At 37.4% G+C, this 27757-nt stretch overlaps 1 protein-coding gene across 5 annotated transcripts in view; it reads left to right on the plus strand.

The window, feature by feature from the left end:
• Positions 1-18775, plus strand: part of PRR16 (proline rich 16) — a 174817-nt gene extending 156042 nt beyond the window's left edge. The window contains exons 3-5 of one of the 5 annotated variants that reach the window (XM_048054114.2): positions 12573-12628; positions 14927-15037; positions 15791-18692. Coding sequence is in view for 1 of the 5 variants with exons in the window: in XM_066987656.1 (XP_066843757.1) it covers positions 13879-14832 (954 nt within the window). In the remaining 4 variants the exon portion in view is untranslated. The other 4 variants (XM_048054116.2, XM_066987656.1, XM_048054113.2 and 1 more) reach the window with 4 other exon arrangements.
• The last annotated feature ends 8982 nt before the right edge of the window (positions 18776-27757 follow it).

Below are 27757 nucleotides of genomic sequence, written 5' to 3' on the forward strand. Positions count from 1 at the left end.
AGTGACCATCCGCCAGCCAGATGTGGCCCCATTTACCATAACCCTTTGAGCCCTGCCCGTCAGCCAATTGCTCACCCATCGTATGATGTTTTTGTTAAGTTGTATGCTGGACATTTTGTCCAGTAGGATCCTATGGGAAACCGTGTCAAAAGCTTTGCTGAAGTCCAGAAAGATCACATCAGCTGGTTTCCCTTGGTCGACTAGATGGGTGATCTTATCATAAAAGGAAATCAAATTTGTTAGGCAGGACCTACCCCTCATGAACCCATGTTGGCTGGGACCAATGACTGCATTGTCCCCTGGGAGCACTTCAATAACTTCAGGGATCATCTTCTCCATAATTTCACCAGGCACTGACGTGAGACTGACAGGCCTGTAATTGCTAGGGTCTTCTTTCTTACCCTTCTTGAAAATTGGCACGTTTGCCAGCTTCCAGTCCACTGGGACCTCTCCAGATTCCCAAGATCGTTGAAAAATAATTGAGAGAGGTCCCACGATGACATCAGCCAGCTCTTTAAGCACTCTGGGATGAATCCCATCTGGACCCATGGACTTGTATGGATCTAAGTGGAGCAACAAATCCCACACACGTTCAGGGTTGGTTGGGAGTTTGTTATTCCCACTATCATAGTCCTCCAGCTCAGGGCACCCTGGGTCCCGAAGCCCATCATCAGTGTTGAAGACAGAGGCAAAGAAGGCATTAAACGTCTCTGCTTTGCCTATGTCATTGTCTGTGAGGAGACCCTCCCCATCTAGTAGCAGACCTATGTTTCCTTTGGTTCTTTTTCTGTTCACATATCTAAAAAAAACTTTTTTATTGTCTCCCACAGACGTGGCCAGCTTCAACTCTAGTTGGGCTTTGGCCACACAAATTTCCTCTCTACAAACACAAACAGCATCCCTATATTCCTTCCTCATCGCCTGACCCTCCTTCCAGCAGCCGTACACTTTCTTTTTTCACCTAAGCTGAGGTAGAAGATCCCTGGTCAGCCAGGCCGGCCTTCTGCCCCACCTGCCTGACTTCCAATATTTTGGAATTTTCTGATCTTGTGCTTTTAGGAGGCAGTGCTTAAAGACTGACCAGCACTGATGGACGCCAATGCCTTCAAAAGCAGTTTCCCAGGGGACCTTGCTGACTAGTTCCCTTAGCAGCCTGAAATCTGCTTTCCCCATATCCAGGGCTGAAGTTTTGGTGGCTGTTTTCCTTCTGTCACCATAAATTCTAAACTCAACCACTTCATGGTCACTATGACTGAGACGGCCGCCAATTGCCACGTCTCCCACAAGACCCTCTCTGTTCTCCAGCAACAGATCTAGGAGGACACCTTTCCTAGTTGGCTCCCTTAGCACCTGCACCAAGAAGTTATCATCTACGTGGTTTATGAACCTCCTGGACTTGCTCATGTCAGCCGTGTGGTGATCCCAGTTGACGTCTGGCAAGTTGAAATCCCCCATAAGGACAAGGGGAGTCGATCTCGAGGCATCTCTTAGTTCTGCAAAGAATAATTCATTGGCGTTGTCGTCCTGGCCAGGTGGTCTGTGGTAGACTCCCACAACAACATCCCCTTTATTTGTTCATCCCTTAATCCTTACCCAGAGGTTCTCAACTTTGCCATCACCAACTTGAAATTCCACACAGTCCAGCCCATGCTTCACATACATCGCCACCCCACCACCTCGCCTACCCTGCCTGTCCCTCCTGAAGAGCCTGTAACCATCTATTGCAACACACCAGCCACAGGACTCATCCCACCAGGTTTCGTTTATGCCTATGATGTCGTAGCTGTGGGACTGGGCCAAGACTTCTAGCTCATCCATTTTATTCCTCATACTGCGTGCGTTTGTGTAGAAGCGCTTCAAATGTGCCTCCCTACACGCAGCACCTTGTGGAGCTAACCGAAGGGCCTCACTAGCACACAGTCCCTCTGATTCTAGCGCACCATGCCTTAGCTCATCACCAGTATGCCTGGTTTTATCCCCTTCCCCCTTCGACTCTAGTTTAAAGCCTTATCTATCAGCCCTGCCAACTCCTGAGCAAATGTCTGTTCTCTACAAAAGACTTCCCGAGGGTTAATTAAAATAAATAATAATCTGATGACTGAATTTACTTTTTGTTTGTTTGTTTGTTACTGCATATCATTTTATTATTATTATTATTTTTTTTTCCTTCTGTATGGCTTACTGCACTGTCAGGGCAGCTGAAAACCCGCTATGTAAATTCCTTTATCTAGTTTTGGTGTACTGACCAAATTGCTGTTTTTCACCAAAGACATTTAATTTGTCCCATTGTCATATTTCATACAAAAATGTCATATATGTTGGGTAATTCTGTTGCTTGTGAAAGCTAACACACTGTAACTAAGATTGTCTTTTGAACTGCTGATAACATGGTCGTTGCCTTAGATGGACACTGTTGTACGGTCTAAACTAATACTCATGCTTATTTTTCTGAAATTTTAGTATTAAAATGAAGGAATGAATACAGGAAAAGAGTATAAATCTGAGAAGTCAAAAAGCATCAATTTTTCAGTGATTTTTCTTTTCCTTTCTGATAGGTAAGATAGACAATGCCCTCCAGGCTCTTCTGGGCTCTGACACAGGTGACCAACAAAGCTTCTGGGTGTCTCACATCTTTTTCAGTTTTATTTCTTGTATTGCTGCTGATTCTTACCATTCTTACCTCTTCATTATATTCAAAGAGGAACACTGGAAGTAACCAGGGACATACAGACACCTCTCAGAGCATTTGCAGAAGTGTCAAAACAATGATTTCCAGTTACTCTTAAAAGATCACCTTCCCTTGCAAGGTCATGGCAGCAAACAGGTTTGTGTTAAGCCATTTGTGTGGGGGATTATACAGGTGAGAATTTACTTAGTTTCAAATATAGAAAGTGAAAGTTAAGAGACCATAAGATATGATTTTAAAAAAAAAAAGTGGTACAAAATACAGTAAATTAAATCTGAAGTTTATTCATATAACTTGTTTTTGTAAGCATAGACTTAACAAGATTTGGGAATCCTTATTCATCATTAATTACTTCTAATAATTTTGACTGCCTTAGGAAGAGCAAGCCATTTCTGGCTGTATCAATTCCAGAAAGCAAAGCCAAGTGTCTTTGCTGTGTACCAAGACAGATGGAAAGCACATCCTACTTGAAAAAAAACAATTAACAGTGATTTTGGCCTTCTGTTATGTGTAGAGGAGGAAATGCTTGAAGAGATGTTTCAAATGTACAGAGGACCATCTGTGACTTATTTTGCTACAAACTCTTTTAGTTTGAACTGTGACTTGGAAAAAAAAAAAAAAAAAAAAAGCATTGGAGAGGACCTTAGCCAACTCAGTGGGAACAAAGTAGGTTTAACATTTGAAACATAATTCCAATCCACATAGCCCAGAGCACGTACCACCACTCTGTTTGGAATCAAAGTTTTGCAACAGACTTTCTTATATATCTTACTAACTGAGTTAAATAAATAGATCCAGAGCTTTTATTCTTGTTTCAACTTCAAGGAAGTCCTTCAAAATGACTTAATGCCTTTTGTGAACTGCCCAAATAATTGCTTGCACAATAATTTGTGGTGTTTTACTGGCCAGACAAACACTGCATATGAGGCCTCTGCTTAGTATGCAAAGCACCGCCTTGCATATTTTGCACCCTTTTCTCAAAAGAATTAGCATTAGAGCTTAATGGTATGCATTTGAATTTTGAGCTTCTTTTATTGGCCAGAGTACCTATTTTGTTAAGCAAATCACTCCAAAGCCAGATGAGCATGGATATTTATGTTGAAGCAGGGGTGGCCAGCCAGGTTCACTCAGCAAGCCAATCTGTGCTGGCGAAACTATTGAGATTTGCAAATGATGCTGTTGAATTTTAAAAAACAAAAAATGGGAAAAAAAATCACATGATCTGATGTTCATTGTGATCCATTTCTTTGAGTATATTTGATGGACATTATGAAGGGTCTAATGCTGAGATGCATTTTGAATTTTTCCTGTTATAAGAAAAGAGATCTGAAACTGGGATAGTCTATTGCCTGTGAAATCATCCAGTTTTCCTGTTGGAACTCATTGTATTCTGCTACCTATGTACCTGAAGTAATTCTTTACTATATTTTTTTAAATGTATTGATATCTGTGTTAATGATTGAGAGAAATAAAATTTCTTAAAGGCTAAGTGAAGATAGGCCTTGCTGCTGAGCTTATGTTTGACTGTCCTATCCAGTTGTATATAAAATGGTAAATCATTAGAGGTGGATGAGGAAAAATACATTATCGCTAAATTTATCAAAAATTATTGTTTCATTCAAGTCTAGACTTCTGGGCATTCAGCTCAAAATGGTTAAACAGACTGTGGAATTAAGGTGATCCATGGCAGACCTGCAAAACAAGAAGCTGAACTGTTGATCTTCATTTTCTTCCAAGAAATGTCCCAAAATTTTATGTTTTCCTTCAGATGTGATGCTTTGTCACACCAACATAACACAATTCTGAAAGCTCGTTTTTAGGATTACTCAAAATAAATTCGAAGACATCCTTTTGAACACCTAAGGAAAACATTAATTGTGCTTGTCTCTGATATTTCTGCCTTTTAAACATCAGTCATACATGGTTTGTTACAGCTGGAGTGGTAGGTAAGTGGGAGTAAGACAGCCCATACGTAGGTTCTGACAGAGGATGTACAAGAGCATCATCTTTATATAGAGTTATTTGAAGAAACTTGAAAAAATTGGTTGCTTAAATTCAAGCTTGTAAACTTTGTATATATTTGCAAAAATTTTAGCTTCTCGTATTCTGTATGTTTTTTTATAAACTATAAGCAAGTGTGTTCTAATAGTGTACGTAACTTTTCACAAATCAGAGCTGTATCAAGGGTTACATTTGTACAATGTATTTTGTTGTATCCCCTCCAATCTTCTTGTGTACCCCCAGCCTCCTCGCTGGGTGTTATGAGAAGCTGAAAAGCCTCTAACTCTGTTTAAGCACTGCTCAGTAATAACTAAAACATTGGTACGTTACCAACATTATTTTCCTCCTAAATCCAGAACACAGCATGATACCAGCTACTATGAAGAAAATTAACTCTATCCCAGTTGAAACAAGGACATATTTGTAATAGAATTTGTACTTCTTCAGAAAATAAGTAGCACTTTCCATAAGGAGGTTCTTCCATCTTTCTTCAATGTAAATGTCATGTCAGGCTGATCTCTTTCACGTATACTGTTGCTGAAAGTTAAAATAATGTGAAGGTGCTAGGTAATTTACTGATGTTTAGCCATGTTTAATTTTTGTTTTGTTTTCACCTTCCTATCTAAGAATATATTCAGTTATATTTTCTAAATATCTTATTCTGTGTCCACTTAATTTCCTCCTGGTAAAGAGGATTTTTTTTATTATTATTATTTTTATTTTTTCCCTTTGGGAACTCTAGAAAGGAGCTGGGTGAATCTTGGTAAATGAGTGTGTGGTACTTTCAATTTTTTTTATTTTTTATTTTTTTCCAATGTATGAAGTCTCAAGTGGTAGATGCTACCCTTTCTGTTGTGATGGAAAAGGTCCGGAGCCGGTGATGCAGAAGTCTTCTGAGAGGCTTATGGAGTGCAGAGTGACTTGCACTACACACCTTCCTATTGCTGTGTGGCCTCTGGGCCTTTCTTTCACTGGTTGATTTCTGACCAAGATTCAGCTGTGAGCTACTCAATACTTTTTAGCAGCTAAGCATTCCTAGCTACAAGAACAGTATTTCCCACTCTCCAGAACCATAACACAAAACCTTCTAATTTTGTAATGAAAATGTGAGTATAAGTATATTAGACAACTAGTATACCACAGAATTGCTGTGACCTTTTAGTCATATTAGGATGTTTCAGGAGAAAAGGACAGTTTTGGTAATCTCCACATCTCTACTGGCAGTGAAAATCATTTTCAGTCTTATGTGGCAAAATGTTTGTGCAAAATGACAAAGGAAAAAGTAAATCCCATCAAACATTTGTTAGAAAACAGCATGTTGTCAGTTAGAATCATTAATTATTTCATCCCTCAATAGGCAAACCTGCAGAAAGGCTGTGCCAAAATATTTACAGATATTTTCTGGTGTCTTTTAGGTCTTCTTGGCTTGCAAAGTAGGCCTAATCCTACAAGACTAGTGGATTGCTTGAGTAATTTGAAATAGAAGGATCAATAAATGTCAAAAAAGCAGAAGTATTGATAGTTACATTATGTGCTACATGACTTCTTTCACCTTTTTTCTTTTTTTCTTTTTCTTTTTCTTTTTCTTTTTCTTTTTCTTTTTCTTTTTCTTTTTCTTTTTCTTTTTCTTTTTCTTTTTCTTTTTCTTTTTCTTTTTCTTTTTCTTTTTCTTTTTCTTTTTCTTTTTCTTTTTCTTTTTCTTTTTCTTTTTCTTTTTCTTTTTCTTTTTCTTTTTCTTTTTCTTTTTTTCTTTTTCTTTTTCTTTTTCTTTTTCTTTTTCTTTTTCTTTTTCTTTTTCTTTTTCTTTTTCTTTTTCTTTTTCTTTTTCTTTTTCTTTTTCTTTTTCTTTTTCTTTTTCTTTTTCTTTTTCTTTTTCTTTTTCTTTTTCTTTTTCTTTTTCTTTTTCTTTTCTTTTTCTTTCTTTTTCTTTTTCTTCTTTTTCTTTTTCTTATTCTTTTTCTTTTTCTTTTTCTTTTTCTTTTTCTTTTTCTTTTTCTTTTTCTTTTTCTTTTTCTTTTTCTTTTTCTTTTTCTTTTTCTTTTTCTCTTTCTCTATCTCTTTCTCTTTCTCTTTCTCTTTCTCTTCCTCTTTCTCTTTCTCTTTCTTTTTCTTTTCTCTCCTTTTCCTTTCCCTTTTCCTTTCCCTTTTCCTTTCCTTTTCCCTTTCCTTTTCCTTTTCCTTTTCCTTTTCCTTTTTCTTTTCCTTTTCCTTTTCCTTTTCCTTTTCCTTTTCCTTTTCCTTTTCCTTTTCCTTTTCCTTTTCCTTTTCCTTTTCCTTTTCCTTTTCCTTTTCCTTTTCCTTTTCCTTTTCCTTTTCCTTTTCCTTTTCCTTTTTTTTTTTTTTCATAAATAAACAAGTGGAAATCTGCCAGTTCACTTATCATCCTTCCTTCCTAGCTCCACGCTGAATGAGAAAAGGTTATACCTATCCACTGGAAGATATATTCTGGGCAGAATGGTTTTCAGATTATTCATGTGTCACTTTAACACATATAATTATACAAAATAAAACAAAACAAACAAACAAAACCAACCAAACAAACAAAAAACACATATCTAAGCTCTGAAAATTAAACACAAAACCCCGAAGTTATTAAATAATACCAGGTACAAATCATTTAAAGCATTTAACTATTCTATGTGAACTTGCACTTGTTCTGTGAAGAATGTCCTTTTCACTGAGGGAAAAAAAGGCTTCTTCCACTGGTGTGTAGATTATGCCATATACTCAAAGAAGTTTTTTGGTTTGTTGGTTTTGGTTTTTTTTGCTTTGTTTGTTTGTTTTTATTCAGTAAGTGTACGTTCACATGAATTTGTGATAAATGTGTCCTGTTTTCTGTTATAGATTCAGCTTCAGGAATTGACTGAGTAAACCACATGAAATATTATTTTTTACAGAATAAAAAAAAAAAACCTGACACATGTTGGAGTGTTGAGGGGTGCAGGCACTTTCTAACCTATCAGATCTTTCAACTCTTTGAGTGTCTGCCAACAAACATGAAGTATGAAGGCACCTTCAGTAAATGCAGGGCGGTGGTGGAAAAGTACTTATATTACCCACAAATTAATAGGTCCAGCATTGACAGAAACTTTCCAACAACAGACATTAGATCTGAAATTCTTTTGCAAATCATTGCAAATACAAAGCTACTACATGCTTAATATTTTTATTTCATTACTTGCTTAATATGGTATCAAGATCCATGCCTTGTCCTTTGCAAAGAAAGATAGCTCAGATTTTGTATTGTGTGCTAGCACAGAGAAGCTGATTGCCTCTCTGTGGATAATTTCTTGCTTTTTCTGAGCATGATAGTCAAATACAAGATAAAATATAGTCCAAAGCTAATGGTTTGAGAAGGTAGCTGTTCTGGGTACTAGTAAATATGTATCCCAGGGGCAAAATGAAGAAGAAACACTCTTCCAGCAGTCTTTAGTGAGTACTTGCCTCATGAAAGAAGTGTCATAACATATCCAAAAACAAATGAAAAGAGAAATAGGCTTCCTAGCCATATGTTCTCCCTTGGCATGACCAATTCTATCATAAGACATGTTTTAAAATATTGTCGCAATTTTCCAACACATAACAGGATGAGTGACCAAAAAAGTTTAATGAAAATAAAAAAAGTCACGTCAAGAAAAATGATGTGATAAAAATTTTTCAAATGGTCAAAGATGCAGAACAGAGATGTCTCAGCCAAAAAAAAAAAGTCAGAGGAAATTTAAAACTTATTCCAGAGTTTCCCAGAATACATCATCAGGAGTTTTACCAGTTTTCCAATCTTCTTTTTAACATCTAGGAGTCAGCATTTTTATATTTTTAGCAGTGATAATTCCTAATGTAGGATATCAACTTCTACAGTGTCAAGACACACTGGTAACTTTAGTTGCCTAGATTTCAGCTGTGTTGGTAACAAGTAGTACCAAGAAAAAAGCCTTAATTTCCTGTTGTCAGTCCCACACATTTCTTCTTTCAAATCAAAACTCTTTGGGACATTTTAAGAAAAACACTACAGCAATTTGGTCCTTAGTTCATGGGAAACATAGAAAAAATATGCTTCATTTATTGACAAGCATAATGCCCCTTGCATTCATTGTATGATGCTTTCATTATTATTAATGTTTATATATATGTGTGTATAAATATATAGTAGAATATCTCTCAAAGCCAATATTCTGATGGTCTTCATTTTGTCGTGCAAACACACAAAGACAATAAACTTCTACAAACACATTATTTAAGCAGTATATGTTCAGTTCAAAAAGTGCATTTCATAAATATTTTCATCATATACTCTGACATGGTGGAAGGGGATGGGGAGCAGGACATGGCCCTCACTATCCACGAGGAAATGGTTGGTCACCAGCTACAGCACTTAGATGTATGCAAGTCGATTGGGCCAGATGGGATCCACCCGAGGGTACTGAGAGAACTGGCAGAAGAGCTGGCCGAGACACTTTCCATCATTTATCAGCAGTCCTGGCTATCAGGGCTGATAGCCAGTCGACTGGCGGCTAGCAAACGTGACGCCCATCTACAAGAAGGGCTGGAGGGTAGACCTGGGGAACTATAGGCCTGTTAGTTTGACCTCAGTGCCAGGGAATCTCATGGAGAAGATTGAGTGTCATCATGTGGCACTTGCAGGGCAACCAGGCAATCAGGCCCAGGCAGCATGGGTTTATGAAAGGCAGGTCCTGCTTGACGAACCTTATCTCCTTCTATGACAAGGTGACACACTTAGTGGATGAGGGAAAGGCTGTGGATGTGGTCTACCTTGATTTCAGTAAGGCTTTTGATACAGTTTCCCACAGCATTCTCCTCAAGAAACTGGCTGCTCGTGGCTTGGACTGGCATACGCTTCATTGGGTTAAAAACTGACTGGATAGCCGGGCCCAAAGAGTTGTAGTGAATGGAGCCAAATCGAGTTGGAGGCCGGTTACTAGTGGAGTCCCCCAGGGCTCAGTGCTGGGGCCGGTCCTCTTTAACATCTTTATTGATGATCTGGATGAGGGGATTGAGTGCACCCTCAGTAAGTTTGCAGATGACACCAAGTTAGGTGAATGTGTCAATCTGCTCGAGGGTAGGAAGGCTCTGCAGGAGGATCTGGATAGGCTGGACCGATGGGCTGAGGCCAACTGTATGAGGTTCAACAAGGCCAAGTGCCAGGTCCTGCATCTGTGGCGCAACAGCCCCAAGCAGAGCTACAGGCTGGGAGATGAGTGGTTGGAAAGCTGCCTGGCAGAGAAGGACCTGGGAGTAGTGGTTGATAGTCGGCTGAATATGAGCCAGCAGTGTGCTCAGGTGACCAAGAAGGCCAACAGGATCCTGGCTTTCATAAGAAACAGTGTGGCCAGCAGGGCTAGAGAAGTGATTGTCCCCCTGTACTTGGCTCTGGTGAGGCCGCACCTTGAGTACTGTGTTCAGTTTGGGGCCCATCGCTACAAGAAGGACATCAAGGTGCTCGAGAGAGTCCAGAGAAGGGCAATGAAGCTGGTGATGGGTCTGGAGAACAAGTCTTACGAGGAGCGGCTGAGGGAGCTGGGATTGTTTAGTCTGGAGAAGAGGAGGCTCAGGGGAGACCTTATCACTCTCTACAGGTACCTTAAAGGAGGCTGTAGCGAGGTGGGGATTGGTCTATTCTCCCACGTGCCTGGTGACAGGATGAGGGGGAATGGCCTAAATTTGTACCAGGGGAGGTTTAGGTTGGATATTAGGAAAAAATTCTTTACTGAAAGGGTTGTTAGGCATTGGAATAGGCTGCCCAGGGAAGTGGTTGAGTCCCCATCCCTGGAGGTTTTTAAAAGACGTTTAGATGTTGAGCTTAGTGATATGGTTTAGTGAAGGACTTGTTAGTGTTAGGTCAGAGGTTGGACTCAGTGATCTTGGAGGTCTCTTCCAACCTAGACAATTCTGTGATTCTGTGATAATTTGAAGACTTCTATTTAGGAGTAGATTTAAAGTGCTATATATAGAACTGCTTTTAGAAAAAGCTCTAGGGGTAGAACAACAAAGGATTTGATGATTAACTTAATCACATTAGGAAAAAATAATAAAATGATAAGAATAATGTTACTGTAGAAACTAGTACATGCTGTCAAAATATAAAGAAACTGTAATGTGTGAAGAAGAAAAATACAAATATATAATTTTAGATATTTTAAATTTGCACGCCGTTTACAATCTCCTTCAAATCTTTAAGAGAAAGAAAAACAAATCCAATAAGCAATTGGGAATTCTTGTTTTTTCATTGGCAAATAAAATATTTACAGACTGAAACGGCAGGATAAGGCTATCACACAGAAATTGGCATACTGAAGGTTCTGAGAAAAAAATATGAAGAATTAGAAGGAAGTGTTGTGGTGGATTTGTTAACATTCTGCACTGTTTATGTTTGGTTGTTAAGGTTTTTCTGACAAACATATCTCAACAGCGTTATCATAGAGAAGAAAAAAAAAAGAAAAAGCATGGGCTTTCTGTAGCTAAAATGTCGATGGAGAAGTAAAATGCTTGGTAAAAACATTGTTCTTGCACTTGGCAGAATTACTGTAGTCATTTTTATCTGAAATGGTCTGGCTTCTGACTGAAAATGCATATCTTCTGAAATCCATTGTTTAAATTTATTCCTAAAAAAATAGGAATGGTATATATTTCTTGGACATTAACAACAGCCAAAACAAAGGTCTCCAAAAGATCACTTTCCCTTTCAATAATTCCTTCTTCCATTGAAAGAAGTTTCACATTAACACATCTGATTTGAAAGGACTAAGAAAATACAGAAAAAAAATAGTCTATATCTGAATGTAAGTATTTCTGTATCTTTCAGGTGTAACTGAGTAGCTGAAATAGATGCTACTACTATTTAATAGTATCTAGAAAATATGTGCAATAAGTTTAGCAGGATGTATTACCAGCTGATTTTTTATTGTTTTTTTTTTTAACTAGCAATATTTCTCATACTCAATATGTGAATACAAATAATAGATTAGCTGGTGCTCTGACTGCCAGTATACTGATTTCAGTTAACAGTATATGTCCAAATTATTCTGTTTGTGCTAAAATGGTGCAAATAATGGAGATTTTAATTAGGCTACTATTTCAGGTACTTTTATCAGGCTTTTAAAATGATTTGGGGTTTTGTATAGCTAAGTATTAATCAAGTACATCTCTCTCAATTGAATGCGAAGTTGATTACTCTTTTTTTTCTTCTTCTTAATAAATGGGACTAGATGCGGCATAGAAAGTTGCACTTACTGTGTCATTTTCTGTGATCATTGGCAGTCACCATTGAATTTGTCAGTTAAAATTTGACAAATGTCTTCTATATCACTTGTTTGATATATTCCTATCATACCACTGTAGAATGAAAGTGCATTTATTATTCTTTAAATATTGTGAATTGAATCTGAGTATCTCTGTATTTTTAAACTAAATTTGTTTATTTAACTAAGATTAATTAAATGTTCTCTTCTATAATTTTCCTGTTTTGTAATAAACCTGTAAACAACTGTGCAACTCATACTAACCAGTGTATGCATAACCATCTCATAGATCTGAGGTGAAAGGGTAGATGTCTTTAGTAGCCTTTTTTTCTTAATATTCTCCATCTGCAGCTTCTGCATAGCACTCTGTGCAGTAGCACTGTCGTCACTGCCACAATGAGGAGAAGGATGGAAGGATGTCTTGGTAGAGTTGACCAGAGCCACTTTCAGTTCTCAAGAAAACTGTGTGACAAACAGAGGGAAAACAAAAGGAGATGGTTTGGTGATAAGAAACTCATGGAAGTAAAATATAATTAAGAAGAGTAGATATGTGATTTTGAATGGGGAAAACAATGACACTGATTTCTTTGGGTCTCTTTTTTTTTTGGAACTGAATACTGATACTGTAGAAGGAAGACTGATCCAGTGACGTCACAAAAACTAAGGAAAGGGGAGGAGAGTGAATGTAAGTGAAAAAAGGTGTCTCCTGTAGATTGTCTGAACCCTTGCTCCCTTGCAAGGACAGTAGTTTTGCACTATGAGGATATTGACAAGTCAGGCTCTGTTGAGGGGATTTTGTAATGATGAATTAAATGTCGTTATTTGAATGTAGATCTTCCCTGTCAAATTACTACAACCTATGGAAATAAAAACTAGAACACATTTTTCCAAGGACTGACCTATTTTCTCTTTTCCTCACTTCTTTGTCTGTATGACAGTGATTTGTAGTTATTGATGTGTTATTATTAGGAGGGGTGGGAAGAGGGGATGCTTTTTCTATTTTTAATGCACATTCCCCACTTACAGAATTCTTCACTTAGCAAGCTTAATCTTAACCTTCTAATCTGAACAAATTGTTTACTTAATTTGAAGAGGTGCATCACATTTTTCACAGCAATACAATTTGTGCTTTTTAGCAGAGATATTAAGAAACAAAAGGCAGATTTTTCTTCTTTGGCAGAACATTGATGAAATTAAGGTGGACGTCATGGTCATGCAACTGGGAGTAAATCATTTTGTGTGGGTTGATGACTGAACTAGAGAGATGGTAGAGGAATCCAAGTGTACCTGCCATACTATTTACTGGTTTTGTAGCCATGATACTGAATATGTTCATATAAGCATATATTCAACCCAGAGAAACATAAAAATAATATTTTGCTTTTCATGCTAGTAACTATTCAACACTGTATTTTTAAATATTCTGCACTCAGAATAAATTTGAGGAATAACTGTTTACTCACAGAGAATAAACACTATTTATAGATAGAAACATGGAATCATTCAGGTTGGAAGAGACCTCTAAGATCATCTAGTCCAGCCTTTAACTTGGTGCTGACAAGTCCACAACTAAACCATGCCACTAAGTTCTATATCTACACATTTCTTGAAGACCTACAGGGATGGTGACTCAACCACTTCTCTGGGCAGCCTATTCCAATGCAGCACAACACTTTCAGTAAAGAAATATCTTAATATCCAACCTAAACCTCCCCTGGTGCAACTTGATGCCATTTCCCCTTGTCTTATCACTTGGTGCTTGGGAGAAGAGCCCAATCCCCACCTCGCTACAGCCTCCTTTAAGGTAATTGTAAACTACAATACGGTCTCCCCGAGCCTTCTTTTCTCAAAGCTAAACAACCCCAGCTCCCTCAGCTGCTCTTCACAAGACTTGTTTTCTAGAACCTTCACCAGCTTCGTTGCCCTTCTTTGGACATGCTCCAGCACTTTGATGTCCATCTTGGAGTGAGGGGCCCAAAACTGACCATGGAAGTTGAGGTGTGGCCTCACCAGAGCCAAGTACAGAAGGATAGTCACTTCCCTAGTCCTGGTGGCCACACTATTTCTGATACAAGCCAGGATGCTTCTTGGCCACCCAAGCACACTGCTGACTCATATTCAGCTGGCTATCAAGCAATACATCGAGGTCCCTTTTTACTTTCCAGACACACTTCCCCCAGCCTGCAGCATTGCGCAGGGTTGTTGTGCCCCAAATGCAGGATCCAGCACTTGGACTTGTTGAATGTATTTCTTGAACTTATTACAGTATTTGCAGTATGTATTTCTTTTTTGATTATTATTACTTTTACTTTTGTTCTTGCTGTTGCTGTTGCATCTCTCCTCTCCTCTCCTCTCCTCTCCTCTCCTCTCCTCTCCTCTCCTCTCCTCTCCTCTCCTCTCCTCTCCTCTCCTCTCCTCTCCTCTCCTCTCCTCTCCTCTCCTCTCCTCTCCTCTCCTCTCCTCTCCTCTCCTCTCCTCTCCTCTCCTCTCCTCTCCTCTCCTCTCCTCTCCTCTCCTCTCCTCGAGTCTCCTCGAGTCTCCTCGAGTCTCCTCGAGTCTCCTCTCCTCGAGTCTCCTCTCCTCGAGTCTCCTCTCCTCGAGTCTCCTCGAGTCTCCTCTCCTCGAGTCTCCTCGAGTCTCCTCGAGTCTCCTCGAGTCTCCTCGAGTCTCCTCGAGTCTCCTCTCCTCGAGTCTCCTCTCCTCGAGTCTCCTCGAGTCTCCTCTCCTCGAGTCTCCTCGAGTCTCCTCGAGTCTCCTCTCCTCGAGTCTCCTCTCCTCGAGTCTCCTCGAGTCTCCTCTCCTCGAGTCTCCTCTCCTCGAGTCTCCTCTCCTCGAGTCTCCTCTCCTCGTCACTTCTCTCCTTTTTTGTTTGCTATATTGCTCAGATGAAACTGGCCAGTCATTATTAAAGAAGAGGAAATGTTAATGAAGGGCTAGATTCATAAGACTAATGGCAAAGAAGTAATTTTCCTTCTCCTTGCAGTAGGGCATCTCTAAGTGTAAATCACCAACACTGGATGAGGAAGTTCTCATTCCCTTTTTCAGGAAATGTTAGTTTATAATGGTAACCCAAGCTAACCCTAGCTACCATCAGGTAAGTATCCCGTGGCCTCATTGTTTGATGCTGCTTTTTCTTGTCTAATAAATAAAGCAAGTAAACACAATAAGACAGTGAACCTCAGCACTGAGTTGGAGCATTATTTTCTTTCACTGCCTTGAGGACTATATTAGTGCTTTATGCAAATTACAACAGTGTCACAAAAGGAAACATTTAAGGTCCAATGCAAAATACTGCACAGTATTTTAGTGATTAGGAAACTTGTCTGTCAGGTTAAAAAACTCCTGATGAAATGTGCTTCCTACTTAATTTGACAACAGGGCCTATAATCCAGATTCTCAAGTTCAATTCTAGAAGTTCCTCAAATGCATAATATTTTGCTCTTTGCTTATTAAAATCTTGAGTTCATTTCATTTTATGCCCTTAGGCGTATTGTTAAACTGAGTAGGTGCATTAGGGAGGTTAGCACCTAAAAACGCATCACCTCAAGACCTGTATATACCCCAGGATCTTGGACAGTAATGATCAGTTTCTCAAGTGGCATAATCTAATGTGATTCCAAAGATACCAGTGAACCTAAACCCATTTGCCCTGGCAGAGAACTAAAGCCTGTATCAATAACAAAGTACAACTATAAATGTCAAGGTTCAGAATATCACAATTCTTTGAACTCTTGTTTACATGAAGAATGGAATGATTGTTCAAACTTCTGTTTTGTTTATTACTAACTTTATCAATTTAAAGCAACATTTTTATAACTTTGTCCTTGTCTTCTTTTCTTTTCCACAGCACCTTCAGGCTTGAAGGAATATATATATGGAGGCACGTCAGTTAATTTCTTGCATATCAGTTTCATCATTGTGACTTCTTGCACGCCAGATCTGAAAAGTAATCAGGAACCTGACCCTCCGTGGAGCATGGGAAAGCCCTTCAAGTCAGAGCACAATGAATCATGAGTGTAATCTGCATTGAGTCAACAGTCTCAGATCAGAGAGCTGCAAGCTGAGTCCTGGCAAAAGCCACAGCCTTAAATTCCACTTAGTGGAAAAGAAGAATAAGGAGGACTAAACATCTTGCCCCATTTCAGAAACTGCTCTCCAAGCCTGACACTTGAGTTCTGTGCTGAGCAACCAGAGTAACAAACGATGAGTTTTTCATGGGTCAAGCCAGCATCCAAAAATATTTCAATATGTAGCCAAAAGGAGAAATGAAGCACTTAGGTGATATTAGGATATGAATGCATTTACTGCAGCAGAGGAATGTTACTGTCTATGGGGAAAGAAGATCTTTGTCATCCCTTGTACATATTCAAAGCCATACAGGAACAGGGCATCAGTGACGTTAAATTGCTTAAAAGGATGCTGTCTCCTGTCCTCCACCCAACTTTGAAGAAGTTCAGCTGTTAGAGATTGCATCTCAATGCACTTCTAGTATTTGCACTGTCACTTCCATTCAGGGCAATGATGTGTGCCACTGTTTGCACAGACAGCCCCAGGAGATTTTTGACCACAACAAGCTATATTTTGCTGGGGCTCCAAAAGGAATATAAAAGTTAGAACTGAAGAAAAACATTTGTGCGCTCTTTCACTATGGGGATCTCTTCACTGAAAGGACTATGGTCCTTTCTTAAGTTTAAATAAATACATACATATACATACATATATATATATGTATATATATGAAAAAGCATCAACATTATAAGGTGTGTTTAAAAAGGGGATATAATCTTTTTTAATACCATCCATTTTTTATCATATTAGCTGCCAAGAAATTTAATCTATTGAAGTATACATCCAAACTGTTCCTGTTGAACACTGACATAGTCCCAGTTACTGTTAAAGAAGTCATTTGTAATATGTATTTGACATAATTTTTTTCTAGCCATTTGTCTATACTTCATGGAGAAATCTAACAGACAAGCAGCATCCTCAGTTTATTTTTCTAAATAAATGTCTTGTTTGTATTATTTGCAGTCACTCATTTTGGCTGATTTTCATTATCTCCAAAAATGATTTAAAGACAGAACCAAAACACAGAAATCATTCGTTCATGTTAAGCTGTAATGATTTGCTGACCAAAAGCTTTAATATAAATATTGTAATTTGTAAACTGATGAAGTATATTTATACCGACAAATATGTATGGTAAACAAGAGGAGGTATTTTAACTCTTAATTTCAGAACATAGTTTATTTTAATATCCACACGAAGAAATCTAATTATATAATGGGATAGATTTTTTATTATCAGTAAGTTTTAGCAATGAAAGGATTGTAGTCTAATAATAGTAGTTTCCCAAATTACACAAAAATCTTTTATCAACTGTCTCATTTTATTCAAAAACTATTTTTGCTGTTGATTTTTGTTTTGTTTTGTTTTGTTGTTCTTTTTTGTTTGTTTGTTTGTATGCTTTAGTATACTGAAAAGGCCGTGAAGATGGTACCATTTGATCACAAAAAAATTGAAAAGTTATGGGATAAGAGGTTGTTCCTTAGAACAATCTACAGTTTACAGTTAAGAACAGTTATTTTTATTCGTCTACTGCAGTGATTTGTTATCAAGTTATTGAAAATTTCAATGCTAGCACTCTTTTGAATAAAAATATTTTCCTTTTTTCTTAGTCCATTAGCCTGTGTGTAATTTTAAGAGAAAAGTAAAACACGTGATTCCCCATTCACTTAAAGCATTCATCTCAAATCCAGTCATGTGTATCTGATTTATAAAGCTGAAGAGTTTTGTTGTTGTGGTTGATGTTGTTGTTGTTGTTTTTTTCTTTAATGCTGTTGCTCTTTGGAACCTATTAAGTGCTCACTAAGAGAAAAATGTTCTTTCAAAAACAACAACAACAAATGGAAAATCTGAGCCATTTCTCACCTGTGGGTTAACCTTGTAATAGGCAGATGTTTTAAAAATGTATTGCTCTGCTCTAGTGTACTAACAAGTGTATGCGTGTGTTTGTGTGTGTGCACGCATGCGCATCCCTACCTGCTGATGAATGCCAGCTCTGCTGAAGTAAGTGCCCTAAGTCCTGTTATTGCAGGAGATGCTCATGTTGTATATTTTGGAAAAAGACTTGAGTGCTGTCTTTGCTTGTGACTCTGAAGCCATAAATAAATTTACAGTTTTTTTGTGAAATAATCAAATGAATTAATTAAGAGAATATTAGTCTCCCTTATTTGGCAAAACTCGGGATCATCTCACGGTTTGACTCTCTTTTCAAGGAAAGCTAGAGGTCAATTTCCACTGGTGCAGTTGATAAATGAAACCTTTTTATCTGCTAAAGAATGATGACTGTGTTTTGTTTTGTTTTGTTTTGTTTTGTTTTGTTTTGTTTTGTTTTCCCACATATTTTATCTTATGGTTTGCTTAAAGATTTTTAAATATGACTTTATTTCTTTGTCGTTAGAGTCGTATATTTGGACACACAGCTTGCATGGGTTTGTTTATGTACACTCTTTGGATAGCCTGTGTTTTAAAACTGGGGATCTTACTCCTTCAGACTAATATTCAGAGTAGTTTAATGAAGAGACATTATCAAAATAGTAAGAAAATTTCAGAATGATAATTTGAGCACTTTCATTATCGTCTAATAATATTTGGAAAATCTCTATTTTTTATTTATTTTTATTTTATTTTATTTTATTTTATTTTATTTTATTTTATTTTATTTTATTTTATTTTATTATTTTATTTTATTTTATTTTATTTTATTTTATTTTATTTTATTTTATTTTATTTTATTTTATTTTATTTTTTGTGAACAGAATGCATTCATTTATATTTGAAAATAGCCCAATAAAAGTCTCATGAAATAATTCATTACTACTTGCTAATACTTTTCTGCCATGCTAAATTCTAGATCAGCTCCTGTGTGAAAATGTTATTGTACAAAAATCACCTGAAACAATGTAAAATTTTCTTCAGAAAAATGCAACAGATATGAAAAATAGTGACCTCGTTCCAGGAGAGGTTTTACACTATGTGTGCAATGCAAGAATAATAAACATATGAGATGTAGGCTGAAGCAGATATAGTTGGCAGAGGACACTGCAAATCATGGTTTTCATAAATCACATGCTGTAGTTTACAACTCCATGTTAACTGGGGGTTTCCTGCTGGACAGCAAATTTCAGTGCATGTACACATGCACATGTGAATGCACATATTGTGTCTTATTTTGCCAGCAGTGGGGCTGAGGTAAACCTAGGTTCCTTCACCTTTGTGAATTAAATTGTTAAGTCTTGAGGTAAGTATTCAGTATTGTGATATACATTGAGCTGATATCTGCATATTATGATATATATATATATGTTCCCCTGAGATAACAGTTCAACACAGGAAAATAAAATGCTACTGGGATTTCAGATTTTTTTTTTCAGAATTTTTTCAGTTTTTGCAAATAATTAGAACTGAAATATTTTTTCATATATTTTAGAACCAGAGGAGACAATTATCTAATTCTCTATGCTGATGCCATGAAAGCCAACAAAGAATTTATTTTTCCCATTATCTTAGGCTAAACATTTCAACAAAAGCAGCAGAAATTTTTCAATTAAGGTAATGTTATAATGACAGATTTTAAGTACCAGGGTCTGTTTTTTTTTTTGTTTGTTTGTTTGTTTGTTTTGTTTTGTTTTGTTTTGAGCATTATGTGTATAAGTACCTGCAGAACTGCTTGTACAATAGTGTGACGTTTCTTTATTTGGCATCTGAAAAGCTATCTGAAGAACCAATGTGCTTAAAATGATGAAGCTTACAAAACAAAAAGCTGACACAATTCTGGGTGTGTCCACAAGACAGAAAATTCAGTTACCGAACTTTTTTAAACACAAAGACCATCGTCAATTTCCTTTGCTTCATGAGAGAAACAGATGTTAAAGTAGCTATTTTGTAAAGCTGAAGCAAAAGACTTCATAAATCTGCTGATGATCAGGATGTTTTTAAAGTGCCCTCTCATTTAAGCAGTTGCCCCAAGTGTCACATGGCAAGAATATTCCCAAGGGACAGATTTGTTACTACTAAGGGATACATTCTCAGTCCACACTGAAGCTGTCCAATGACTTTGCAAATAAACCTGTCCACAGGATAGCCTAGCTGTGCCAGTTTTGGTGTCTGGGGATGGAAGGGTATGATCCTACCCTGGTGCTCCTACTGAAGGTAGGTGTCTGTTTCCACACATGGGTTACTCAGGCACCTGGCAGACCCAGAAGCCAGCCAGAGACAGCTGCACAGGAACCATACCAGCAGTGAGGAGGAGACAGGAGACAGAAGTCCTCTGGATGCCTGAAGAACAGGAGGCAGGAGACCCTTAGGCAAAATTTCAAAGATATCAGGAAAGACACTGTGAGTGTAAACCTTATGATTGAAATTATGGAGTGACTGGGAGAGAAAGCTCAGTTTATGTTGTCTGGTTTTAAGTACCATTGCTCTTTTGTGGGTTTAAGAGTGACTTATTTAACAGTTGTCCTTAGCAGATGTTTGACAACATTGGTGCAGCAGACCAGGATCTCTTCAGAGACTGTTTCTGTTTTATAGAGTAACTGAGGGGGAATATTTTCACATATAACTGCAAAAATGCTGCAAGGAGAAAGTTCATCCTAAAGATACACCAAGGAGACCTCAGGAATGAAGGAGGCTGTAAAGAAAAGTTCACATTTAAACTGAGATCAAAAGTGAATCTAAGTAAAGAGAGGAAAAAACGCAGTAGGTGAAGCAGAGCATGTGGTTTGAGAGGGCACACCTACTGGGGAGAAACTATAGAAACATGTTGGAAGGAGAAGATTGAGTCTTACAAAGAAAAAGGCAGCATGATATCAGAGACTGCTAAAAGCAAGAAGGCATCCTTCAGAAACTTGAAGATTTATGAAGAAAATAGAAAGGACTGTAAATTTGTTAATGCTAAATATTAAAATAAAATCCAAGGCAAGGCATATCAAAATAATTGCAAGATACATAAGAGATTTAACCAAAAGATACACAAGAGAGTTAACCAAAATAGTTGCAAGAAACGTGAAAGTTAAGAAATGCTTTTTCTAAATTATAAACAGCAGGAAGTCTGGCAGAGAGTCTGTCATGCCAAAAGATATTCAAGGAAAAGAGAAACACTGAGAAGAGTTATAGCAACAAAATTGTTTTAATCTTTTACTTCTGGTTTCCCTGTAGGAGGATTTGGGGAGATTGTCACACAGGAATTTTTCTCCATGATGGAACTCATCTGAAATCATTCTGAGGTGGTAGAAAACAAAATGATGAAAATATCAAAACCAGATGGAATCCACCCAGGATTTTTAAAGGTACTCAGGGGTGAAATAGTTAAAATGGTAGCTGTGGTGTGTGAAATTCATGTTTAAAACCTTTGATGGTTTTTGAGATGTGGGATTGTAAACAACATTGCCAATTTTAAAGTGAATCTATGGGAGGTTAAGAGAAGAAAATAGACCAGTAAGTCTGTAATGGGCAAATCAGTAGAAACAATAAAAATGGATCTTTAAAAATGAATCAGAAGGTAGTTAACAGTATCAGACCCACCAAACACTCTTGAGAAAAGAATGTTTAAGGCTGTCTTAGCAGTGGCTAAGAGGAAAGTTCTTGCAATCTTAAAATACTAGTTAAAATATCAGAGGAAAGGGTGGTTTTCATGGTCAGTTTTCAAAGTAGAAAGAAGCCACCAATGAAGTCTCATGGAGCATGTACTGGGATCCATGCTTCTCAAAATGTATGTGAGCATGTCAATATGCTGGAAATGTAATAAATAGTTATTTCGTAAATTTGCTGATCGTACTAAGTTATTAAAGGTGGTAAATATGAGTAATTAGACTGTTTATTAAAATGGCAAATGAAATTAAGTGAAGGTAAACATAAAAAGTGACATATTTCATTTAACATAATATTTCACTTATCTTGATATTATGCAGTTAAATATTTCTGTGAAAATGTTAGCCCTGTGCTTAGCAGGTCAAAAAACACAAGTACACAGTTAAGAATTATTAGGCAAGCAACAGAGTAAAGAGAGCATCACTGTATCAATCTATAGATGTATGGTAGGCCATGATATTTAACCTTTTAAATAATGTTTGCAGTTTTGATCCCTGTCTGGAGATAAAAAAAATAAAAATAAACTAAAAATGTAATCAAACTGAAAGAGCTTCCAAGAATGGGTGAAAATGATAGTCAGTGGGCAGGAGGTGATTCTGTCCAAGAAGTGGCAGCAGACAATGATTCTTCACGTCACCAGAGAAGAATGAAAGGGAAGTACAACAGAGATCAATAAAATCATGAGTGGTATAAAGTGTCTAGTTCTAGGGGGTACCAAAAAAGCTCACAACAGCAAGATAACAGAAAAAGAAGTGGTTATTTAAGCAACGTGGGGTGAAACTGGGGAACTGTTGCTTAGCATATTGCATATGCTAAAAGTCTATGAGACTCAGGAGAGGCTAAGAGGAGCAGAAGGAAAATAGGCACCAAGAGCTGCTATTTAAAATGATAGTATTTCTGGTTCAGCAATGAGCTATGAACCATTGGTGGCAGGAAGGCTGTCTGAAGAAGCATTTCTATATGCATGCCTTTGATCACTGTCAGCTGGTTTGTAGCACAGTTATACTGCTTACTTAAACTGAAAAACTTTGAAGTCACTGAAACACTTATCAACAGTCAGAAAATTCTCTACTTGTAAAGTTTATTGTGTACTTTACAGAAGCACTGTTATTACTCCAAACAAATTGACAAAACTCTCCAAGAATGATCATATGGAAAGGACCACAAAAATGTCTAAGAAAAGTAAGGGATTTTGTTCTGAAAATCATGATGTAATGAAAAATTCACCTATGTGTTAGTGCATTAACCATGTCTAGGTACTGATTAAACAGGCATGTGTAGTAGAAGAAGAATGCCAAGAAGAGTGAAAGGCAGAGAGACGCATACTTAGGAAATAAAAATGTTCCTTTGTTGCCATAACTTATGATCTCTTGATTAGTGCTGATTATATATATCTTAAAAGTAAATGTGTTCTCTATATATTTCCTTAATTTTTATACCTGGAATAAACATACTCTACTGATAAATGCAGTTGTGTTGTACGTTGTGAACGGAAATCATTTGAATAATTGGAATGGGGAACTTACAATTTAATCCTGAAACTCACTTTGATTGGACAAAATCCCTTTAAGTTTTCTGCATTTGAATATTGAGAGTGTTTTTTATATGTTTACACTAAAGTAGCATCAGCTGCGCATATGACAAATCTGTTACTTATAGTGTAAGCTTTATCTAGGCGTCTTATTTTTCTTGAGTTATTCCCAGTTAAAATTATTTTTTCAATGCACTGGTTCAGCCAGAACCTCCTGTGCTTCAGTTTGTGCACATTGCCTCTTGTCCTGTCTCTGGACACAACTGAAAACAGACTGGCTCCAACCTCTTGACACCCTCCCCTCAGATATTTATACATGTCATTGAGGTCTCCCCTCAGTAGTCTCTTTTCCAGGCTAAATAGACCCAGTTCTTTCAGCCTGTCCTTGTGTGACAGGTGCTCCCATCCAGTCATCTTTGTAGCTCTCCAGTAGTTCTACATCCCTCTTATACTGTGGAGCCCAAAACTGGACACAGTATTCTAGGTGTGACCTCACCAGGGCTGAGCAGAGAGTCAGGATCATCTCCCTTGACCTGCTGGCAACACTCTTCTGAACGCACCCCAGGATACCGTTGGCCTTCTTGGCCACAAGGTCACATTGCCTGCTCATTGTCAGCCTGCTGTTCACCAGCACTCCCAGGTCTCTCTATCATTATTTGATTCCATTTAAAGAGATTTTGCAGTAATGATTAATAGGTTATGCAACAATAAACACATATACTTTTTTCAAAGAAATATTTTTTAACTTTTGTAGATGACAAAGTCAGTAAATCACTTCTATTTATTCTAATTTAATAAGTATAATATTGAATAATTGTGTGTGTCACTGTTACAGCTGTGGTGTTACTGCTGAAATAAAATACATTTGGTTTTAAAACTGTTTAATCTATCTATCCTTAGAACAAATGTTTTTTTGTTTGTGTATTTTTGTTGTTCCCAATTTCTCTGCAAGACTATCTGCTTTCATATGGAGGATGCTGGTTTGTTCGTCCCTCTATTTTCAAAGTACAATTGTCATCGCTGACATTATAAAACTAACTGTTGGGAATTTGTTGCCAAGCAGATATTGCAGATTGGTCTTTTTTTAACAGACTTAGTTTAATGTAGCTTGTACACATTTTATCTTATGGAATTTAATCAGAGTTTTCTAAGAAAAATGATTTATAGTAACATGGGAATGGAATTGAAGTGTTTCCACATACCTGATTATGGCTTTATTCCATTTGAACTAACAAGGTGATGTTTAGAATATAAGGGAATCAAACTGAATGTAATCACCACTATGTAACTAATATGATTATATTCTGAATATTTTTTGACTTTTCTGACAGTACAGGATCTAATTTTCTGGCAGTGGGAAAGATCTAATGGAGCATGGTTCTATTTAAGATTTCAAGGTTCTTCATATTTTTTCTTATCATACGCAGAGAGGAGAGGACTCAGAGAATGTTAAAATGTAGAGTGGCAAAAGTGAGATATTTATAAAAGTTAAAAAAAAAAAAGAAAAAAAAAAGAAAAAGGTAGTGCAGTTCGATTTGTTTTGGAAACGTGCAGTCACAATGAACTGAAAATACATTACAAGACCCATAATTAAAAGAACAAAATTTTGAAATGGAGAACAGTAACAGGAAATGAAAAACTGAATAGTAGGTTCCTGGAACTGAGGCCTATAAAAATGTGAATTTATAAATGATAGAAGATAAAATGTATAACATTCTGCCTTCAGACTTTCAAACATTTTTTTCTGAGAAGTGGTGGGGGCATGAAAGCCAAGATAGCTGTTTTTACAGAGAATCCAAGGGATAAAAATGTATTGGTTAAAAGGGACTTCTGGATATATATTTTTTTCAGTTTCTCTTTTAAGGTAATGCTATCATCACCTCTATGGCAGATCAACCACAACTTCTCTTGATACCCTCCTTTGATGGTGCATCCACACCTTCTATGGGTATCCTGGTTCTGTGCTGCACTGCCTTCCTAGTGAAGAAATTTTTCCATACATCCAACCTGATCTACACAGCTCACAATTAAAAGCCACCATCCCTTGTGTAATCCTTTGTATATTTTAGCAGTCTACTACTGGTAGGAAGTTTAGCTCTGCTATTTTTACAAGCACACTTCAAGTATGGTCCTTAGTTTCAAGTTTGCTAGACTAAAAATCTCATTTTACTCAACCTCTGCTTGTCTGCCATGTGCTTCATGTTTCTTACCATGGTTGTAGTCTTCTGCTGAGCACACTGAAAAACTCCTCTAGCTCAGAGCATGTTGTTGTCTTGCTTTCACTATAGGGTCAATCATCACCCTCAGGTCCTTTCTGCCTGCTGAGCCAGGCAGTCCTCATCAGCCACAGCTATTCCACGTCAGGTGCAGATATTGGCCCTTCTGCTTGCTAAACTTTGTGGTTTCACTTGGTCAACCCATGCATTTCCCAAGATCTCATTGGCTTGCATTTTTTGACATTCATCATGTCACTCGCTCCTTTTAATGATGTATCATCCAGAAATACGTTGTTTGCATTCTGTGTTATCATTCAAATCTCTGATGATGTTGAATATGGACTCTAGCACAGATCGCATGTGTCACAGAAGTTGTTAAGACTGGTGGAGGATGATTTGCCATTGGTAAATATGTGTATATAGTTCATCGTTACTGTATTGTTTTCCATGTGTTTGGAAAGTGAATGTCATCTGTGATTTTTCCAGTATCTAAAGTGAGGCTGCCCAGTTTAGAGTTCTCCCAGTCTCACTTTATTCTTAAGATGGATGTAATGTTTGTCTTTTCCCAGTTACTGAGGACTTTCCTGATTAGGAAATTTTTATAGATGATGGAAAGTAGCATTGCACTCATTTCAGCCAGCTCCTTCAATACATTCAACACCTTCAGGTTAAATTTTATATGATAACTCATACTGGAATAGTTCCAACTTAACTTTCCTCTCCTTGTTTTCACTTGTATGATTTCTTATAGCGTTTCTTTAGGTTTCCTGCTTACCCAAGTTGGCATTTATTTTATGTTCCTATCTTCCTGAATGAAGGAGTGGTCTGATCCTTCATTTCAACTAAGTTTCCTTTAAAAGTCAGCTAGCTTTTCTGTGTACTCCTTGTGGAAGATTCAGAGAGGAATGCTCCAGCAACTTTCCAAATAAACCAAAATCTTCTGTCCTGAGGCCTAGAGTCCAAAGTCCATCTTCTCAACCTTTCTCCAAAATCCCAGTGTCCCTTCTCCTGGTCACTGCAGCCCTGCCATCTGTGATCACATTCACCAGCATTTCTTCCTCACTGAAGGAAGGTCAGGTAAAGTATTTCCCTGCTTGGCCTCTGTAGCTTTTGCCTATCTAGCAAATGTCTGAATGGTTAAAATCCTCCCAATGGAAAAAAGTCTGCAATCAGGGTACGTTAGCTAATTGTACATTGTGTCAGATAAGTCATCTTCATGGTCAGGTGGGCTGCAACAGACCTCCATCACAGCATCGCCAAGACTGGGAGCATCTTCACAGACAACTGCTTGGTTTCATACCAGGTCTCTGTTCAGTCAAAGATCTCCTTTACATAACACATATCTCCTCTGCCTTTTCTTTACTGCCAACCTTCCATCTGTAGTCCTTACCCATGTATTTTGTGAAGACAACTAGTCAAGTCGAGTGGAATGAGCAACCCTATGGAACTGAGCAGGACAAGAAGTAATTGCTAAATGGTGTCAAGAACCTGTTCAACCTGGATGTGAGGAGAAAGCTTGGGACAGAAAAGAACATTGTAATAGGTCTTATAGTCTTAATCTTGACACCTTGAAGCATACGGAAATCTGACAGGAAAGATTTATGCATGTTTGTTCAAACACAGGGACAGGGGAGTGACCTCAATGACCTTTCTATAAATGGGGAAGAAGTTTTCAAATAGAATATGAGGCTGTGAATTTGAGTATTACTAATACAGCCATCAATTGGGAGCAAGCAACATGGTCAAGGAAAGTGAGTGAGAGCCCAAAAGTAAATGAATAAGTTACACTTTTGATGTACTTGTCAGGATTTCAGAGAGCTGTGTGGTGTTCATTATGGTACACTTGGATATTACCAAAGAGGGTAATGCTATTACCATAGCATGACTCAAGCAGAAAATATTTGGTTGTCAGATCTTATAAAATAGTAAAGGTTATCAAAACACTGTAGAAAAGCTTACAAGAATGTGAAATTTGCAAACATTAAGTATTGACAGATCTGCTGAAAGAAGATTTGAGACCAAAAGAGTCTGTCATGCCAGCAAGCACAGAACCCCTTTAAACACACTATCTGGATTTGCTTTTAATTCATTTGCGCTCAGCCCATATGCACAGGAAAGTAGATTGTTATCTGTGTGGACAAAATCATTATGAAGGGCAGAAAAAAATTAAATTGCGTAGGACTTTGTTATCACTTCTACTTAATCTGGATATGTAGCAGGGTAAAAATAATTATGTATGTTCTGTTTTGATAGTTTGTTCTCACTTTAATTCTACTTTCTGTTGCCAGTATAAAGCAAAAGGAGTTACTTAAATAAAATAAGACTTTCTCTCCTCACCACTATTGTTTTATTCTAGTCAATAGGAAAATGAATAATTCATATCTATTTGCCATTTGTAGGATAGGTCCTGAATTAA

The sequence above is a fragment of the Anser cygnoides genome, chromosome Z, assembly GCF_040182565.1.
Source record: "Anser cygnoides isolate HZ-2024a breed goose chromosome Z, Taihu_goose_T2T_genome, whole genome shotgun sequence".
Lineage (NCBI taxonomy): Eukaryota > Metazoa > Chordata > Aves > Anseriformes > Anatidae > Anser > Anser cygnoides.